Source organism: Lonchura striata, chromosome 3 (assembly GCF_046129695.1).
Source record: "Lonchura striata isolate bLonStr1 chromosome 3, bLonStr1.mat, whole genome shotgun sequence".
NCBI lineage: Eukaryota > Metazoa > Chordata > Aves > Passeriformes > Estrildidae > Lonchura > Lonchura striata.
The window spans coordinates 44,376,478-44,397,829 of NC_134605.1; the positions used below are offsets into that span (position 1 = coordinate 44,376,478).

A 21,352-nucleotide genomic window follows, 5' to 3' on the forward strand; every position below is an offset into this window, starting at 1 on the left:
TAAGAAAGGTACTTTGTCAGATAATCTCCCATTAACTCAACCAGTTAGATCAGTCAGCTCTCCTTTCAACACCAAAATGCTGAGGTGATTTTTAGATGCTACTTTCCAAAATTAATTTCCAACAATTACTTAATTCAAGGTTAACACTGATTTCCCCCACAATGAAATAGGAAAAATAATAAATGGGGAGAAGTTTCCTAGCACAAAAGTAGGTGTTTTCAAATTAAATTAAAAGGAAGGAGCCTACCACCGCCCCTAGGAATAGACCATGACATTGCTGGTTCATGAACACATAACAAAGGCAAGGCTAAATACAAACCTAAGTACTTGCAGAATGATGGCCAACCTCTGATACAAGGTCATGAGGCAGAGATCCACCCTTTATTAATTTTAAATATTAAATGCATTGCCTTGCTAAATCTACTTACTAGGTGTTGATCTACTTGCTTCACTTATGGAAGATTTTTATTTGAAAAACACCTAAGCTACAAATGGACTCCAAATATCAGTCAGGTAGACAAAGCACATATTATGAACAATTAAATAACAAGCTTTTCTTCTGGGAAGAAAAAAATAATCAGTTCCTGGCAAGGAGGAAAATCACTGTTTCAAGCAACCAAGACTTCAGAACAACAATCTAAACTGATGAATCAGAATTCGTAATGACACAAACAGAATTATACACAGCCCTCTACAAGGGTTTATAGGAGAAATTAAACTTAACTACATTACCAGTAACATGAAAAATGTAGCTACACTAAAAAAAACATGACAAAAAATGATAACTAAAGAAAATGCTAGCCATGAAGATGGTTTTATCATTTAAAAAATTAATTTCATCCATCTGATTGCTCAAATTACATTTTTTCCGGTAATATTGAGCTGAATTGGCTATTCAGCAATGTCAATAACATTAACTGCTCATGCTGAAATTGGGTTTTGTTTTTTACATCAAGCAATACATGATTGGTGGCCATGCAGAGGTTGTATAGATTTTAGCACAGGAGAGACTGTTTGTTTACTCTCTGTGACTTTCCTCTTTGTGTCAGAGCAAAAACATAGGTGGCACTAGGAGGAATTTAGTCAGCTGGAAAATTTCTTTCACTTGTACTTTTCTTGGTAGAAAAATAAGAAATAGAAAAGTAACTACCAGAGACCTAATTTTCTTGGGAAAATGTTACAATAAGCAAAGGGGTACAGGATGTCCCTTTTAACACCATAGTGAGGAGGAGGGTGCAACAAAAGAAATGTACAAGCATTTTTTTGATAGTGGCACAAATCTAAGTACACATAGTACCAGATTAGTGGAACAGTGTCCAGTTTTTCAGCAGACAAAGACATAGCAAGATTCACTGGCTGAAATCCAAAGCTAGAAAAATCTGACCAGAAAGAGAAATGCAAATTTTAAATGAAGGTCAAAAACTACTGGGCTATTTTATTGAAATGTGTTGGTAGATTCCTCAGCATCCTCCTCAGACCATCAAATGAGCACAATGCATTAGACTTCACACAGAATAAATGAGTACTATTTCCTGGCATCTGATAAAACACAGATATGAGTACATAGCCATAATGGTCTCTACTGACCCTGAATGATCAAAAGCTTTAATCTAAACTGAATATACAAAAGAACAAGAGAACTATTTAGGGCAGTTTTTTATGTAGCTTTCTGACAGCTTCATTTATGCTGATTAGTATTTTACTGGATAATAAAATCTAACTTGAGGTAATTTCAAGGTATCACTAGTGTGAATAAGGCTGGAAATATTGAAAACTTTCTGTTATAGGGAAATTAGATTTTGTAGTTATGCTGTCTCTATTTCTTCAGACTTAATAACTTTTGAAAGTAATAACTAATTTAAAAAACAAATGGGATACTAAGTGTCTGAGAAATTAATTTCTTGAAGCTGATGCACTAGGCATATAACTTGTTTTTTCCTCATTGTCTGCAAGAATTAATCTATTGACATATCCATATTCTGCAAGAATGTGGTGTCTGATCCGGCAAGAAACTAGTCATGTTTCACAGATCTCCTAGATTTTATTAGAGCATATGGAAATAGATAATCCAAATGAAAAAGTTCATTTGGGTTTCCACTAGGCCTTTGAAAGGCCACTCACCTAAGGCCTTAGAAGAGCCAAACTGACCTGTAATAATCTTACTATGGATAAATAACTGCATAAAATACAAGAAAGAAAATGTAGGGGCAAATGGACATTTTTCATAATGATGAAGTTCATCACCAGATATCCATCTGCATCCACCCTAATGGCTATTTTATTCAAAATTATATTGAGAAGAGTAACAAAGATTGCAACTGATGCTAAATTATTCAGAATAGAAGAAAAGCTGAATAGCAATTTTCAGATTAATAGAATTGTTAAGATTGGAACAGACCTTTAAATTAAGTCCAACCACAACCTAGCACTACCACCATGTTCACCATTAAAACATGTCCTCAAATGCCATAACCATGTTTTTTGAGTGTGATGACTCTGCCACTTCCCTGGGCATTCTGTTCCAAAGCTTGACAACTCTTTCTGTGAAGAAATTTTTCCTAATATCCAACCTAAACTTCCCCTAGTGCAACTTGAGGCCATTCCCTCCTATTCTATCACTTGTTGTCTGGGAGAAGAGATCAACCCCCACCTGGCCATCCAGCCAATCTTCTACCCAGCAAGGAGTATACCAATCCACACACACAGTGGGAAGCCACTTTCTCTGTGAGAATGCTGTGGAAGACAGTATCAAAGGCTTTACTAAAGTCTAGGTAGACAACATCCACAGCCTTTCCCTCATCCAGTAAGTGAGACACTTGGTCACAAGAGTAGATCAGGTTGGTCAAGTAGGACCTGCCTTTCATAACCCATGCTGGCTGGGCCTGATCCTCTGGCTGTCCTGCTCATGTCTTTTTAAATGGATCTAAATGAATCCATCTTGTGTGTGTACATATATGTATACGTGTGTGTGTATAAATATATATATATACATATATTGCTGGTTTGGGGCAGGATAGGGATAATTTTTGAAGTAGCCAGGAGGGATGTGGCTGAGGGGGCATGGCCAAGACCCTGATGTTATTCTCTACCACCTCACTTCAGGCCACAGGAAAGGAACTCTTGTTCTTCTGGGGAGAGGGGGTTCCTTCCTGTTGAAAAAAATGTGGCGAGGAAGCTGTCCTGTATTGTTCATTGTCCCAGGATCTGTGGTGAGCATTTCTGCACGTGAATCATTCTCTCTTTCTGTATACTTTTGTTAAAGGTGCTGTTACTGTTTGTTTTCTTATCTCACTGCTGTTTCCAGTAAACAGTTCTTATCTCAATCCATGACCTTTCCCTTTTCTGCCTCCAATTCTCACCTCCATCTTGCTGCAGCAAGGTGGGGGGGACATAGGGGAGTGAGAGAGAGCAGCATGTGGTTTAGAGAGCATCAGTGGGAGCACTGAACTGGTGAGTACCATTCCTAAGCCACGACAATATACTACAGGTATGCACATTTTCTATTAAAGGGCTTTCATGCTGGTCAGCCAGGGAGGGGAGCAGGGTGAATCCATTGCTATTGTTTATGCTGTGTTTTCTATTGTGTTGATCTGCATGGCCAATCACTCGTGTATGCAATAGGTACACTGTGTGTGGCTGTGTGTCTGCTAGGAATATGTGCTCAGTCTCACTACTGGCTGAATGAGGAAGCATGGAGCTAGAGCAGACTTTCACAAGCTACCAGACTCAGCAACTACTAACAGCCTCCATGATCACTCCGTATTTGCCCTCTTCCATGTAGGTGCCAAAGACATGAAGGCCTTCCTGAAATATCCTTACACTTATCTGTCAGTGTACTGCAGGGCTCACCACTGCATCTTTTAGGTATAAAAACGGTTACCCAAAAAAGGAGCATCTCTGAGGAATAGAAATCTGAAAATTATATTATTCTAAATACATTTATATCTACAGCTTGTCAAACTGGCTTAGCTTTTTCTTGTATTCTCTCAGCCCCAATGGGAGATTATTTGCTTCACTTTCTTGTGATTTTTGAATTCACTTCATCCTATCGTTTCTCTGAACTGTCTTGTAGGAACTATTGCCTAATGCACTTTTTAGTAAAGCAGTTTGTACTCTGCCAACTGTCACTCAAAATAGTATAGAAATTCATTTATGTTCCTGCCTATTTAAATCAACATCCACAAGAATGACATTTGCTTGACAAAACTGTTACACCTTAAAAACAGCAATGAAAAATTTAGCAATACAATTAAATTTATTCTCTTTTGCAATGTTCTTACTCAACTACAGAGTATTCCATTGATACCTGACAGAATTCAGTTGAAATTTGAAATTTTCAGGTCAGTATCCCTGTGAAAATAACATATTATCACAGAAAATCTGGTTTTATCATCCCATAACAAACTAAGCTGCATTTTTTTTTCAAATTGAATGCATTTCTACTAAAACTGTAAGAATACCATACAAGATGTCATGCAGTTTCAGGAAGACTCTTTATCTTTTTCAAGAAGTAGGAGGTGGCAGTCCAGAAGAGCAAACCAGCAAGATATTTCATCGAGAATGGAAACAATGAAACTGGCTTCCTATGGATTGAGCTCTACATGACTTTTCTCCTGCCTAAAAAGGATTCTGTTTATGCTGCATAACCCATTAAAAGGGTCCTCCTCTTATATCCAGACACGTCTGTTTTAAAAAACCTACAACATCTTATTGTATTTTTACTCTTTCCCCTCTGCCTGCAGTTGCCTAGAAGGTTCAACATGCTGTACTGGGAGAGACAGAGGACTACATTCTTTCAATGATGGTTGCTCTCTGTTACTTACAATAGTAAACTCAATTTCACAAATACTCACCAACTACCATATATTTATTAATAACATTTGATATATTTATTTCTATTATTTATTTCTATTTTCAGGAAATACTTTCAGAATTATTTTCTGTTTTGGGGGACACAACAATTGATGGAATGAACATAAAGGATTTCTACTGCATAACCTACACAAAAAAGCTCTATAGGTAAATTTCTGGTAGAAGGAAGACCATAGTTTTCATCTAGAGGAAGCTCTGCATGTATCTAATGGCTTATCTCTCTGTGAAGTTTAAGATTAAAGATGGTCAGGCTGTAGATGCTCAGCGCTTTCCCTCAGTCACCTGCTGATGCCATGATTGCTCCACAGGCCAAACGGAAGTCAACTCTGAAATACAATCACTAATGTGATTAGATGGCCAGTGGTATACAGCCAGACCCACTATCTGCAAGCAGGAGAATTCTCTGCAGGGGTGAACAAGGACAAAATAAGGAACTCTCTAATACAAAGTAGTTTTGGTTTTTTTTGGTTTTTTTTAGAAAGCATACCTCCCTCTCCTGATGCAAGCAAAATGCTGTACCAACTTGAGGTACTGTGAACCAAGAAGACAAGTTCTACTGGAGCGAAAGAAAAGGGTTCCAACTTGACCATTCTCTCTTCCATCAGAGGAAAAACTCTAAAACCTAACACCAGATAAACCCAGGGCTGAAACTGTAATGAGGTACTGTGCCTAACCCAAGACAGAGTGCTGAAATGTAAACTCCTGCCTACTAAGGCAGGTCAGAGATGGTAGATTACACTCTCATTCCTTCCAGCTTCTACTCTAGAGAATACCATAAATATCATAAATGGCCTCTTTTCTTAGTCACTGGTCTGGAAACTCGCAGTTAATTAATTTTACCCCATTCAACATAAAGGTCTAGGACTCTATCCAATTTTTTTAGTCAACATCCAGCAATAAATGCAAGCTTCCCCAGGCTTAGCTAACAGTTCATAAAAATGATTGACAGCTCATTCCAAGGTCTCCACAGATCACCCAGAATGACAGCCTCACCCTGGAACTGCAAGGGGGTCTTTTTGTAAATACTTCTTTCATGGCCTTGCCCAATCACACAATTCAATTCAGCATGAATTGAATTTTACTCACCCTCACCTAGCAAAAAAAAAATAGTATAGGTACTTGGTCAGGAAAATATTTTGAACTGGAAACTTCTTAGGAATAAATTACTACTAATTAAGTTACCTGTACTGGAAGAAGAAAAGCTGTGTTCTTCTCTCCTCATCCTGGAAGGAATAAAACCCACTTACCTATTTTCTTTTAGAGTTATCTACACTGCTAGGGTATGTGCTCTTTCTGCTTATTTCAGCTAACCATCTCCATCCAAGAATGCAAAAACCCAGGATCAGGAAAGCACACAGGCTGACTCCAGACACTACTGGTTCCAGCATACAGCTACAGAAAACTTGAGCCCTGCAACTCGTACTTCTTGAACAACCTGCATCTTCTATGCAGTCATTGATTATAGAACAAATATATCAAAGGGAACAAGCTTAAATAGTAAATCTTGGCCAAAATATACATAAAAAATCCAGTTAATGTAGCAAACATAAGGTCCTCTTAACAGCAAAACTCTACAAAAGCACAACTGGCATAACTACTTCATAGCTTTCATGCTTTTAAATTACTTCAACCTAGACAGAGTATTCAGAAAGAGAAAACATTTTATAGGAGAAATTACAATGGAAACCAAAGTGAAATGCTAACAATTTATGCTCGGTGCTGTAACTACTTTGCTTACACATCTGTTTGCAAGAGAAAGACTTAACCGCACAGTGAAATAAATCTGAAATTCCTGTTTTGGAAAATGGGATGAAAGAGTTCTTAGAATACCAGAAAACAAGGGATCTGTCAAACAGTAGTGATAGCCTTAAAATTCTCCACATGCACTTCCAAAAAAGAAAGGGTTGATTTGTAAAACCTAGTAAAACTCAACATTGAACAAAACAACATTGTCTGGGTCTCTTTATTTGGCCTGCTTGGGAGACCAGACAACAGACTGATTTAGTTTAATATTATACAGAAAACCTACCTGTAAAATCAATCATGCTAAGCTCTGCACAGGAAGTTCAGGACAAGGGTGAAGTAGCCAGTTGTCAAGTGTTGTTCTTGTGTTAATAGTCCATTCAAACATGCAGTTCTTCTCTGCAGTTCTCTCTTTAGATTAAAGATGCCTGACAAACAAGAAGCTGTAAGTTAACATCACAATTTCACTGATCCTAAAAAGCCACCAGAACAAAGTACTGGAATGTAAACTATGAAAATGCAGTTTTCATTTTAGATGACAAGGGAAGCTGTCTTTGTTACTTCTTGAACCTCTGACCTCCCAAGAGTCATGCCAGAGTTCTCAAGTTTTTCTAATTAAGTATTTAAGCATTAAACATGTTTCACATGCAGTCACTCCTTCTAAGAATATAAAAGAATACAAGGAAGAGTGGTCAAAAATATTTTGTTCAATTTATGGAAATATCCCTCTACTGTGAGGTGCGCTCTACCTGCTGATGTGCACATTTCATCTGGCTGACAAGGATACTCATTATCCTTGTGAAAATGATGAAAAACCTTTAACTCCTTGAGAAATTACTTAAAAAGAAAGTGTGACAATTATGGGCTGAACCTGAAGTGATCCATTCTAGTGAGGTGAACAGAAATTGGAATGTATCCCTTTCATAGCCCAGTATTTTTGGGTAACCACTTTGGTGCTTATGGCCAGGCAGGAACCAGTATTTCTTGATGTTCAGGCATCACTTCACCCAGACAGAAGCCTGTGCACCATAGTCGTCCACAAAAAGATCCTTTTCCCTGCTCCTTTACTGCTCCCCATCAGGAAAGCCTAAATAAGGAAGGAGGCCATGTGCATATGGCATTTTGGGATGCAGATGTCTATCAGCATCTTTATTAAACCTGCCAGACCTTCTCAATTTGTTTAGTTTTGTTAACAATCCCCTGGTTGTATACCAACCCCCCTAGTTACATTTGCTGTCTGCATCGAGGTATCAGACAAACCATTCATCTTTTAATTTGCTGGTTTGCTACACACAATGTGCTGGAGCACATTGTTTATTTGAAACAGGTAAATTATATCTCTGCATTTGTGAGACTCCCTCTGGAGGGGTCTCCTCTGGTACAGTTCTGGTGTCCCCACCATAAGAAGAACACAGAAGTAATGGAGCAAGTCCAGAACAGGCCACAAAGTTGTTAAGATGACTGGAACACCTTCCCTACCAAGGCAGGCTGCAAAAGTTGTCTGTTCAGCTTGGAGAAGGTTGTGTGGAGACGTGCAGCAACCTTCCAGAATCTGAAGGGGCACACAGTGATGCCAGAGAGGGACTCTTTGTCAGCAACATAGTGATAGGACAAGCAGCATTGGGTACAACGAGGGAAAATTTACATTAGATATTAAAAATACTTTTTTCACTATGAGGGTGGTGAGGCACTGGACAGGTTACCCAGGGTGGCTGTGGATGCCCCAACCCTGGCAGCGCTCAAGGCTGCGCTGGATGAGGCCTTGAACAACCTGGTCTAGTGGGAGGTGCCTCTGCCCCATGCCCCTGTCCCTGCCCATGGGACTGATCTTTAAGGTCTATTCCCATACCTTAACATTCTATTATTGTACTAAAATACTCAGACATGTGAAACCTGGATAAAGAAGACGCTGGCCCTCTAGTAGCAAACTAATTGCCTTTTTTCCCCTGCTCCCTAACCTTTACTCGCGACCAGCGTCTCGATACCCCACGGCAGCAGCCGCTGCCGGGCCCCGCCTGCGAGGCGGCCTCAGCCGGGTAGGGCCCGTCGTGCCCGAGGCTCGGGCACCGCCCTCCCGGGGCGGAGCGGGGCGGAGCGGGGCCGGGCCGGGCTGGGGGCGGGGCGCTGGGCCGGGCGGGGGTGAGGGCGGAGTGCGGAGCGCGTCATGTCCAAGCACGTGTTTCTCACGGGACCCCCAGGTAATGGGGGCGGGAGGAGCCCGGGCAGCCGGGCAGGGGCGGCGGTGCGGCCTGTGGGCTGCCGTGGGATACGGCCCGGCCTGGCTCGGCCCGGCCTGGCTCAGCCCCGCCCGGCCTGGCCCGGCCCGGCCCGGCGCGGCGCGGCGCTCGGCGGTGCCGGCGGGCCTCTGGGGCGCTCAGAGCCGGGGGACGCAGCTGCTGCCGGGCCGCGCTCCGAGGAAGCCCCGGGAGCGCCTCCAGCTGCAGCTGGGCCCGGCTCTGCCCGAGGTTCCGCGGGCCCGGAGCCCCCCCCGGCCCCCACCCCCCAGGTCAGGGCTGTTGCACTAATTAGTTTCTTCCTAATGAAGTGCCACTTTACTTCTCCATCCACTCCTCCGAGACATGCACTTTTCCAGGCACTGCTGCTTTGTCCTTGGCTTTGCCCTGGAGTTAAGTGTTGGGGGGAAAAAAAACACACATCCTGGACAACTAATCCTGCTTCAATATAAACTGCAGCGATTAATAATTTCTGAGAGCTCATCTTTCCTGTAACTTAATTGTAGTGATATAGCACTTCCAACCTCAGTGAAGTGCAGGTGTAGGTAATAACTGGTGTCCTGGATGGGCAGGCCTTGATTGAAGCAGTGAAGTAGTTTGTCATGGTAAGGGAATCTGATTATTGTGGAGGCTGAGTGGGACATAGTATGAGGGTCAAACTCTACAGTTGATAAGAAATTAACCTGTTATTATGATTGCAGAACTTTCCTTTGTGCTGTGGGAATAAAGCAGTGGGCCTATTTCTCCTTCTTTATGAGCATCTTACAGATGCCTGTCTTGACTGGAATTAATTTAAAATGCTGCTGTTGGTCTGATATGCGAACACATTCCACCCACTTCTGGTTTTCCAACCATTTGAATAAAGACAGCCTTTCAGGAGATGCAGAGGTTAGGGCTGCTTAGGTCTTGTCTCTTTTCATTTACCTGAAATCCTGAAATTGGATGTACTGTTTTGATTGGCTAAATGCCTAACTTCAAACTTCTTTAAACTTAGTTTGAATTACTCTAGCTTGCTTGGCAGTTTACTATATGAAAGTAAAAAAATTAGAGATAGCAAATTCACTTAGCAAAATTCGCTTACAAGAGACAAGGCCTTGAAAAAAATTGTTAAGAAGAATAAGAATTTATACTTAGTATAAATTCACTTACAAGAGACAAGGCCTTGAAAAGATACTAGATAACTGAGGGTGCTACATTTGTCACTTTTTTGTTGTTCAGCTGCCAGGAAGCCCTCTTTTTCAAATTTGAAAAGTCTGTTTAAGCATTTGCCTAGATGCCTTTGAAGCCACAGAATATTTTGTCACTGGTATTGATAGGAAAGCAGTTCCTATGAATGTGTGTGCATGTTGAAATTATTTCTGTTGTCATCTTTAGGCATCTCATGTTTGGTCCGTGTTCCTTGTCTCCAGGAATTTGAAGGTTTATTCTGGAGGATTATTTTCTATCATCTGAATTTTTTTTAAGCAGTGGTTAAAAATGAAGTGATAGCAGTAAATTTTGTGAGAGGCAATAAAGGTGAGTTTAAAAGGAGATCATTGAGGGATGTACTTGTACAGTGGCAGAGGAGAAAAACTGAAAGGATATCTGGAGCATGGCCAGTGTTCACATTGTAAAAGGTGCATCACACTGTGCAAGGAGATATCAGGTGGTGAGAGTTGTAAGGACCTGTCTTAGGGTAAGAAGATGAAATTGTAGCGTCAGAAGATAATTAATGTAAAAAGGGACTTAAGGAAGTTTAAAGGAGAAGCACCTATCAGGCCCAACCAGGTTGCTTCAGGTTTTATCCAGTCATGTCTTGAAAACATTAAAAGTATGTGAAGATTGCACAGCCTCTCTGGGCAACCTAATTCATGGCTTCATTTGCCTCACTATGAACAAGCTTTTCTTTGTATCTAGTCAGAATGTCTCTTGATTCAGTTACCAGAAGAAACATTTTTCTGTTGTTGGGACTTCATAAGGACCTGGTATCTCAGGGACATTAAGTGCTTCTGATTTCTAAGACATCAGTGGAAGAAGCATCTGGTAATAGCAGTCAGCTTTTGATCTAAAAAGGGGGTGAACTTAGCTCTGATCTTAAAAGTAGTGAATATCAGTGGTAGAAAGGGAGATTTATCAGTCAGTCTTCCAGTAAGCTTGGATATCAGTTTTGTGCCACCTGCCTTGTGGTAAGTTTTGTGGCCTGCTCATGCATCATCTAAGCTAACAAATGCATTGGTAGCCTGGAATATTTGTGCCATTCTGTCGTGAAGCTTTACAGCGTCAGTGCAGCATGAATGTTAAAAGATACTTCTGTTCTTTCCTACCATGTAGAAAAAGTAATTTGCAACCTTCAAAAGTAATCAATGTTCCTGCTGAACTGAATCATTACTATGGCATTTTAAAAAATGGGCTTTTAGTGCAGAAGATTAATGCTGTGTGCTTTTTTTCCATTCTTTATTTTTAGGGGTTGGAAAAACTACTTTGATCCAGAAAGTCACTCAGGCTCTAAAATCTTCAGGTGTTGCCATTGATGGATTTTACACACAGGAAGTTAGAGAAGGTGGCAGGAGAACAGGATTTGATGTTGTCACTCTGTCTGGAAACCGAGGACCTTTATCTAGAGTCAGGTACCGAAGTTTTAATAACTGTAAGCAGCTTATTGTTTTATGTGTCTACTTCAGTCCTTTGGACGTGGTACATGTTAAATGCACCTCCAGAAGGTGATTTCCAGCACACATGGCTTTCCAGGTCAAGTTCTTTGTTTGGTTTTTGTGTCCTAGCTGATACCTATATTGTATATGTAGGCAGTGTCTGTTGCACAGTGAAGTATTGAAAATGTGCTGGGCAGAGGTGTTCTCCCTTACTGGCAATTTTACATCAGATAGAGGAAACATTGCTGAGCCTTTTACTGTGAGGCTAAGTCTGTTTGGGATGCAGTTAAGTAGCTTGCTGTGGGCAGGGAGAAAAATTTTTGTGCGTCCACTAGCTGATTTATGGAGACAGAAGTGGAAAATTAAAAGGGAAATTGCATATAGCATTGTTTTAAAGAACATTTGACTTGTCCACAAAACTCGTCTGAATTTTAAGAAAAAAAAGGGTTTCAGAGCCCCACAGGGGGCCTCTGAAGTGCAGAGAGCCTCACACTCTCTCCTGATTCACTAGAGTCAGATTTCTATACTTAGTGCAAAACTTGGTCTATGTCCAGTGTGACCTTAGCATCTCATTCACACAGAGTTGATGTGAAAATAATTTGCACTCTGCTAATAACAAAGGTGCACCTAGCACAGTGTAGTACAGCACATGCAAAGTGAGTATTTTTCCAAGATTAAGGGTTTTGCAGCCCATAATGAGATGATACTGCTGTGATACTTTCTGTAGTGTCACATAACAAAATTCAAAGATCTAAACTGCAGACATGAATTTTGATTTCATTGTAAATATACATGCTGACTTTTAAATGCCATTGTCCTCTATTCGCTGTTTAAATTTGAGCTTGCATAGTTGTGAAGGATGCATATGGTATATTTATTTTCTGACAGCAAGCTATCTGCAGTATGATTTACTGCATGGTTTAGAATTTCTTTCCTTCTTAGGAAGAATTAAGGGGATTTGATTTATTTGGATAACTTCTTATCAATTAATTTGAAATTATTGCAGTGAATTCTCACTAAGCTCAGTACTTTGAGGGACATGTGTATCTCTTTTTCAGTCCCAGTTCTGATTCTTCTGCTTCAAGACGTGAATACCGGGTTGGACAATATGTTGTAGACCTTGTTTCATTTGAGCAGTTGGTTCTACCTATGCTGAGAAATGTGAGTATTCTATGAAAGCTGCTGATAAATGTATGCTTTATGATAGTTCGTGTTATTGGAAGGCCCTTTTACACAGCTAGTTTTTGATACTAATTAATGGCCTGTTTCTTGGTTATTGCTAGTTCTGATGTAAGTCAGGGTCAGGAGGCTGGAGGGGCAAATTGGCTTGTTCTCTTGTCATTGTTGTCATGTTGGAGAGATTGCAGTCCTGTGAGGAGGACCTCCTGAAGAGGCAGCAGTTGGGAAATTTCTTCCAATGTCTCTGTCTCATACTGGAAAGCAAACAAAATGCACAAATGGCTTACCACAGAGAACTGGATGAGTGAAGAAAAAAGCTTTTGCTGCTGCTCTTCTTTACAGACTTTTCCCCCCCCCCCCCCTTCCTCTGATTCCTGTCTTCTGAGAGGAGAAGCATTTGTTTCTTGAATCCAGTAAGTATTTTTGATTACCATTGTGTACCTGCAGAGTGATAATACCACCCTGATTATTTGGGATTTAGCCTGCTGCACAGGGAGTGCTCTGGCTGTGTCAAGACTTCCCACACTATCCTTTTGCTAATATTCTGTATCTGCTTTTTTTCTTCTCCTTCCTCTCTCTCACCCCAACCTTTCCCCTCTCCAAAATTCAGCAAGAACAGATTTGATTTCAGCATTGGCATACCACAAACAGTGTGCAGCAGCTGCTGAACGGTACTACTAAAAAAAATCCTGTTGTGATTTTTCTACACTGCCAAGGCTCAAGGGGACAAGGAAGTACGAGTTTTTTGGTGAACTTAAAAAGCCCAAAGAGGTCCAAGGAGCAAAAATAAGATTGAGGATCTGATTCTTGTTTTTGTCAAAGAACATTGAAATCTGAGAGTAGGAAAGCAAGGATGTTGGGGCAAGGGAGAAGGAAGGTAATAAAAAAAGGGACAAATTTTATATGTAAAATTTCACTGTAACCATATTTACAATGTTAGTAAATAGAAAGATAGTTTATTTAAAAATACTTCATTAGGCCAGTGCTGTACTTGAAATCCTTTTACCACTGAAATCCAGGAGAGATCTTCCTAGAAAAGTGTTAGCAGTGTTGAATTTTTTCCATTACTTATGTAGCTTTCTGCAACTATAAGATGGTCCAATATGGAATATAAGAGAACTGAAACAAGGAGAGACAAATAAAGAATGAGGGTAGGAGCATCAGAGGTATGTTGAGAGAGCATCAGAGGTTTGATGAGAGAGCAGCACAGCATGGACACATGCCCATTTATACTTGAGGACAGATTCAACTCTTAAGGCTTTTTTCACTCTAATGACAATGGGCTAGATCCTGCAGTGGAAGATTTCTCTGGTTCTGCAAACTTTTATCAGGCAGGGTGGATAGTTTTTTTCAAAGCAAAATACTCTCTTCCTCAAGATGTGACCTAGTGACTAGTATTGGCTTTTTGGCTTACTGATCTATGAAAGGATTTTTAGATAAAACAGCTACTCAATAGGGACTTAGCTTGAAAGGGTTTTAGGATGCATGTTATACAGTTCTTTCACTTTCCCAGAAGCAAGTACTTTGCCTTCACAAGGGGATATGTTTCGATCTTTTTTTTTTTTTTTTTTTTTTTTAGTTTCTGTACTATATGGTTTGTATTGGTACATATTCATGGATCTATAATGGTTTTGAATTTATTTGATTTTATCTATACTTCTCCAAATAATGGAATACAGTTCTCAGTCACTTTTACCGAAGTAGGGTAGGCAGTGCAGTTGAAGAGTTCCTCTGCTGTGTGAGCTTCCTTTCCCTCAATAGCAATCACCATTGTTTTCTCCTGGATTTCGCTGCTGCTCCAACCACCTGCAGCATGGTACTGTTTGGCACAGCATTCACTTCATGGAAAAAACAAAGAAGCCTCAAATGTGGCTAACTGTTTCTTTCCTACTATCCAGTGGCTAGGACTACAGAATAAGGTATATCTCAATATGTATCTTTCTAATGTGAGAGATGCTTGCAAATGGCTTGGTTATTATCCAGACAGCTTTGAAGACAGCCAGTAGCTCTGAGTTGAGATGCTCCATCATCCCAACTACAAGAGGAGAAACTTCCAAATCTAGATTTAATGGAAGCCTTCTTTTTGGATATCTGTTTTGTGTGACTACTGATCACATAATCAAATGTAATGACTACATGCATTATTCAGTGTGAAGAGTAAAGTTTTTTAAAATTGCTGACCCTCAGAATGATTGAGAGCTGCTTATAGGCAAAATGCAGTTCTTAATATCAGGTAGCTCATACGAGACCATTGTGAGAATTCTGCTTTAAAGAAAAGCTGATGTTAAGGATATTTCCTATTGGTATTTATACTGTATGGTTGTTTCCATCCTTTCAAAAATCTGTCCTAAAAAAGAAACTACAGATTTATAAGTCTGTCATTTACCAGCAGTAGCTTTGACTTCCTGCTTTCCCCAGTATTACAGTTGAATTTGTTTCTTTTGGAGGTATTTGTTTTGTCAGCATAGAGATTATGTCTGTTACTTGTTCTAAGTCTTGCTGTTTACAGATGCACTTTTCCACAGGTAAACCATGGTGGTGACACAGAGAAAAGAATTTGTGTCATAGATGAGATTGGTAAAATGGAGCTCTTCAGCCAGGCTTTTATTCAAGCTGTTCGTCAAACGCTGGCTGGCTCGGGGACTGTGGTGCTTGGAACTATTCCAATACCTAAGGGAAAGCCACTAGATCTTGTTGAAGAAATAAGAAGTAGAAAAGATGTTAAAGTGTTCAATGTGAGTAATATTTAATATCCTTAAAGAGCTTTCTGTTCCAGGTTACTGTTTTATATTTGGCTCTATTTAAAAATGGTTACTGCCAATTGATAGCTGTAGGTAGCTTGCATGAAATAAGTTTTTTAGTTTCCATTTTATTCTTAATGGGCAGGTGTTCACCTTATTAAAAAAAATCCCATTTGGCACTAACTGTAGCCGTCTCACACAGCTGGCTTTGCTTGTGAGGGGCTGCAGAAGTAATGCTATAGTTGTTTTAAAAGGTTTCTTTGCTGCAATATTATTACTGTATAGGTATTCATTATTCCTAAGAGTTAAATCTTCTAAAGTACAGTCAGAGTTTTAAGCTTTTCTTTTTTTTTTTCCAGACTGGCTTGCAGAAATATTACCAGTAGTCATATTCAAGGAAAAAATAAAAGGAAAAAAGTAGCAGTGGATTTTGCAGGAATGATTGTAGCAGAAAGACAGTTGTAAATGGAGTGTACTTTCTCTGGAGTCAGTGAACCAATTTTGGAATTCATTATGCTACTTTTACAGGCATAATTTTCAGAATATTAGGGCCTCAGAGTACATTTCTGATCAGTTACAGTGCAAATCTCAAAAATCTACCACAGCAAAACTTAGCCTGTTCCTAGGAGTGCATGTGTGAGGTTTCCTTAACATCAGTAAGTGTCCTCGATGCTTCACAAAAACAAAGGCACCTCTCACTCCTTTGATTTATGTTGTTTCCTATTCAAAGCTGGCTTAAAAACTTGCAGTGCTCAAAGTTCCTCAGCTTTAATTGAGGGTCCCATTGTCATCTTCAGTTTCTGGTTTTATAAATGCTTTATAAAGTTTCTGATTTAATTAAATGCTAAAGCAACTGTAGGAGCAAAGATGAAAAATTGTTCCTTTCCTTGGATAAGCATTCAACTCCCTTCATTCCTTTCAGAGATAAACCCCCAGGTTTTTCCACTGCTGAGCTGATGTGTGTTTGTAGTCAGGCTGTTGAACAGAAATGCACAAAAAAAAGAATTTTATATGAGCAGCTTTACAGGGGTAGGACTGGGGAAGAGAAGATGGAGAAGCCTTGCTGAAAGTACCAGTCATTCAGTGCTTAGGCTGCAGTCATGGCAGGACATGGTGCATACATTCACTCCTCTCATGAGAGGAAAAGGGGCTAGAAGACAGCATTTGGCTTTTCAAGGAAGCATTTGAGGCTTCTACTGTCTTTTTTTTTTTTATCAAGTGATATTCAGAGGGCATGGGCTACTCAGCCCTGGCTTTTCAGCTGCATCAGTCTGCGGATAAATCTTTCTCTCAAGTACTGACTCCAGTCAGCAAAAGTCTTTCTGTAAATTTCAATGGAGTAGTGTTTTATCTAGCTAAAAGATCTTTACTAAAACAATGACCCATCATGCTGCTGAGATTAGGACATGCAGGTGTCTTTAATTAAATAGACATCTTTGGTGTATCCATTAACCAAAAACATAGAAGTGAAATGTGTGACAGACTTTAGTCATTCCCAGGTGTCACAGACCTGCTAAGCTGAAGTCTTGTGCAGGAGAGCATCTGTCTCTCTTGCTCCAGTGACACACTACATGCTCTTTCCCAGCTGGTTCAAATGTGTGCATGAATAGGAGCAGAACCTGCCCATGGAGGGTCAGAGGTGCTAGTAGCTGAAGTGGATACTGGACCACCATCTGTTTTCTTCAAGGGCAGTGGCATGGGGAAACCTGGAGTGTCTAAATAGCTCATAGTCAGTATTTCTTACTAACTTGGATGGTGCCTGGAAGTGTACAGAAGTAGGTGGCTAACTTGCAAAAACAATCTGCCTGCTTTGTCACTTAATATGGAGTTAGGCTGCTTTCAAATAGCTCATCTCAGTTTTTTCATCCTGCTCCTAGTGTCACAAGGACAGTTCTGATGAGAGAAAGCTGTTTGGTGTTTTACAGTCCCTTCTGTCTTGAAAGCATATTTTGTTGGTGTAAGTAGACCCAGATGCCCTAAAAGCAATTCAGCATTTGGTCCCAAATGTTTAATTTATTATGTTTAGGGCACTTAACGATAGGAGCCCTGATATTTAACACATTTGTTTCTATTGTTACCCAGTTCCAGTTTGCTGAGAACTAAACTTTCCAGTGAAACTACAGAGGCTCTTTTTGCCTGTGTCTGTGTAGTTTTGTAGACATGGTGGCATGAATAGGATCAGGTTATCCTCAGCAGCTGGCAGATACTAATTTTTCTTCCATTTTCCCATCTATTAATTTTGCTTGCATGAAACCTGTTAGTGAAGTATGGTTGCATATGCCTATTAAGAAAGAAAATAGTGAAATGGATAGGGAGAAGAAAAAGGTTCCATTTGAACAGATTGTACATGAGTGGTTTCCTTGACAGTGTTTTTAACATTTAGAGGAAGAAAGCTTTTGTCCTCTATAGTTGCCTACTTGGAGTCTAGGTGGCAATTTCCTCCAAATTACATAAATGCTTAATATAAGCAGCATCTACAGTTATTTTCAACTTCTTTCTAAAAACATACCCATCTGTTTGTACATTCAGTACAGTTACTGGGAAATTTGTTCTCTCTGGGAAAGCTGCCTGCACAGAATGTCTCCAGATCTTAAGAGGAGACTTATATCTATCAAACAGCCTTTGTAAAACAGTTGTGAAAATTTCCTAGCACTTGGCACTTTCTCTCTGCTGCTCTCACTGGACTTCTGGCATATAGGTATGGAAAAAGGATAGATAAAATGTAGTATTGTTTTTGTTGGCTGGGAGGGAGTGGGAAGAGCTATTATATGTGCAGAAGGTCCTTTGAAAGTCAGGATATCAGTACACTTGCTGTGAGATTTAGAGTTTGGCTCATCTGTGCTGTGTATTGTTTACCTCGGGGTCCCAATAGCCTTACTGAAGAGCATTCTTTGTTGTCTTGCTCTCTTTGTTTTTGTGGGGTTTTCTTACAAAGCTTGGACTGACTCTCAGTAAAAACAGTGACATTTTCAGACAGATCTTCCTTTTCATTACTCTTCCCTCTTCCCCCCCACCCCCTCTTTTTTTTTTTCAGTGTCACTTTTTCATTAGTCCCATGTTGATCTGCTGTCTTGAATTCAGTGGTAGGTGAGACCACTGTAGGTTTTACAGTGTTGGTTTACAGCATTTGGATAGGATGTGAGTGACTGTAAATAGTGGTAGCTCCTAGGGCCAAGTTCCTCAGAACTGTCACCTATTTAGCAACAACAATAATAATAGTAATACTTTCTCCTGTTCATTATTGACTGTAGTACTGGAAGGGATACAAACTCTTGTGCTCACATCCTAAATGCAGATACCTTGCTGGTTTTATGCTGTGCATGGTGTTGCGTCTCTTTCCTTGTCAAACAACTTTTCTACAACTTTGTATGAATGCCCTTACTTTTTTTTTACTTATTTTTTCTGCTCATGTGTCTGTCTGATTTCTTCCTGCCTTCTCTGCAGGGATCTGAACAGTGGGCAAATTTTCTTGGACTTTTTAAAATGAAGCTTTTGCTGATGCTTCACAGTTGCTTGTTACCCCTTTACAACCCCAGTCACCTCCCCAGGTTTTGTTTGAATGAGTAATGTATGGCGCTGTCGGTCACAGGGCTCTGGATCAGGACCCAGTCTGTCAGGAAGGGATTTACACACACACAGCCCCCAGCTCTGTGCCCCGGGAGCTGAGCTGACAAGCAAGCACTAGCACTTGCTTGGCAGTTTACAGTCATCTGTATTCACATATGCTGGACTTAAAGCCCAGCATTCCCATGGACTGGTCAGCCAAAGGCATATCTCGGTGTGCTACAGAACACCCCAGCTTTCTCAAATAGTTTTATTTATTTTCCAAGGTGTTTCTTTCCTGTACGAATAAGGTTGCTCAGAGTACAGAGTTAGACTGCTAAGCCTGTTTTAATTTTTTTTTTCTTTGCAGATGTTTTTGACTAGGTCTGTCATCTTAAAAATACACCCCTTTCAAGTAGTGAAGGCATAAGCACTCCACTTTATATTAGGAAAGTTAAATTTGGTAGTTGAAAAGGATTTCTAGTAATGACAAAAATACATGCTGGCTCTTTGAGTGATTCTTGTTAGTTACTCAAACGTTGAATAATACTGCAAAATACCACAGGCAATTAAATCAAAAGATCACTAAATATTCAACTGCAGCTTTTGTGGGTTTAGCATACTGTGTTCTCAGTAGCAGAAGAAGGCAGGTGTTTGACACTCAACATTCCTGCACTGAAAAAGAAATGCATTTGAATTTTTGCTTTGATTTGTTTTTGAAGTAAACACTGGTATAGAAGCTATTAATGAAATTACATCAGTTTTAATTTCTCTTTCTCTAGGTTACTAAGGAAAACAGAAACAGCATTTTGCAAGACATCTTGGCAGCTGTGGAGTCCTGCAGAAAATGAAGACCTTTTCTGTCCTCTAAACACTAAAGCTTTCATTTCAACAAAACATTACAACATTTTGTGGATGATTTGGAGTCTGTCCTTCCTGCTTTAGCCCCCTGGAGGCTTTACTGGAGCCACCAGGGTAAGCAGGGTAAAGCTGGTAATTCTCTATAATGGGATAGCAGGATTGTAATTTATTCAGTTCACTGAATTAAAAAAATTGAACAGATGTGTATCTAACATCCAGTTCTAATCTGGGTGTTTGGAAGTTAGGTGATCCAAGTTACCTCATGTGAAAACAATTAGCTGTAAAATCTGTCGGAGATCTTAGTCTTTCTGAGTGTGTTCAGATCAATTCAATATCTGCAACAAAGCCCTGGTGCAACAGAACAGAACCCTGTCCAAAATGTAGATGAGTCCTGCCTGGTTATGTAGGAGTATAGCTGTTGGTGACCTAGCTTAGGTGTATTCAAGTGTGTTTTAGCATGGGTGCTGACAAATGAGCAGGTAGAGGGAATAAGCAGATGGGCTCTCTCCTCCTACCCCCAGGCAGCCCTGTCTGCAGTTGCAGTATAAAAAGGGTTATCCAGAGTTTCAGGAAAACTTCCTGTAGTCATGAGTGACATTTACAGAATTCAATTTTGGGAGGAAAAATAGCCAAATCCACTCTCTCTTACATGGCCCAGACACAAATTTATAAGAGGACTGCATTTTGAATTAATTTTAAATTTTTTGGTAGCAATTCTGTCCCACACCCCCTTACAAAAAATATCTATAAAAATCCTTGAGTCCATGAAGTTAATAAAATCTTATGTTTTTCATGCTGCATTTGTTAAGTCATGATTGACTTAATACTGCATTTGTCTATATTAATTTTACAATCTGTTATGTTTATTGATACTTATGTTTGTTTGTGTTTTTCTGCCTTATTCAATTCTGTACATGCTTAATGGTAAAATAAGTAGTGTTTGAGAGTATTAGACAATGTGTTTCCCTGTGAGGAGTGCAGATGTTCAAAATGTTCAACAAAAGTGCTGCCAGTTAATCAGTTTTGCATGTTGTGAAAACATAATTCTCTCCCAGGTGCACACTGCTCATTGTAAAATTTATGGTCATCTCTGGCTGAAGAAAGTTGTTAAAAATTCAGTTGTTTCTTAACTTTTTTTTTTCCATTCAGTTCAATGACTGTTAAAATGAACAAACTAAAGGCATCTTCAAGTATCGTTTTATTGATTTATTTCTGTAAAACTGACAGCCGGAGTTGTATAGGGCTGGATGGGGACAGGTATTTTTACACATGCCCTGCAAACACCTAGGAGCATAGAGGGAATGTTCTTTTTCTTTCCTGTATGCAGAACAAGCGTCTGGTAGAAGCATTGCACCACCACAGGTGGTAGGAGGTGTATGCCATGTTAAAGGATGCCATGGGCTCATTGCCTCACTCCTTTGTTAGGTGTACCTGTCTGCCCAAATCCATTTAGATGGTACTACTGTCTTCATCACATTTGGGGAAAAAGAAAACTCCTCTTAGGGTTCCTACTTGGCAGTGTACAGCTCCTGGCTGGTGTTTGCAAAAT

The 21,352-nt window shown here is 39.9% G+C and overlaps 1 protein-coding gene across 2 annotated transcripts; it reads left to right on the forward strand.

The window, feature by feature from the left end:
* Positions 1 to 8,729: 8,729 nt before the first annotated feature.
* NTPCR (nucleoside-triphosphatase, cancer-related) lies at positions 8,730 to 20,996 on the forward strand. Of its 2 annotated transcripts, XM_021527117.3 has the most exons (5): positions 8,730 to 8,813; positions 11,293 to 11,455; positions 12,538 to 12,640; positions 15,184 to 15,393; positions 19,725 to 20,996. In XM_021527117.3, exons 1-5 carry the CDS (start codon positions 8,780 to 8,782, stop codon positions 19,791 to 19,793), a joined length of 579 nt encoding a protein of 192 aa, XP_021382792.1. In that variant the 5' UTR covers positions 8,730 to 8,779; the 3' UTR covers positions 19,794 to 20,996. The 2 variants fall into 2 exon arrangements, with proteins under 2 accessions (XP_021382792.1, XP_021382793.1); XM_021527118.3 differs by lacking the exon at positions 15,184 to 15,393.
* Positions 20,997 to 21,352: the final 356 nt, after the last annotated feature.

Coding starts and splice junctions, on each gene's coding strand:
- NTPCR (XM_021527117.3), top strand. CDS start 8,780: ATGTCCAAGCACGTGTTTCTCACGGGACCCCCAG. Junction 11,456..12,537: donor GGACCTTTATCTAGAGTCAG/GTACCGAAGTTT, acceptor TCTCTTTTTCAG/TCCCAGTTCTGATTCTTCTG. Junction 12,641..15,183: donor TTCTACCTATGCTGAGAAAT/GTGAGTATTCTA, acceptor ACTTTTCCACAG/GTAAACCATGGTGGTGACAC.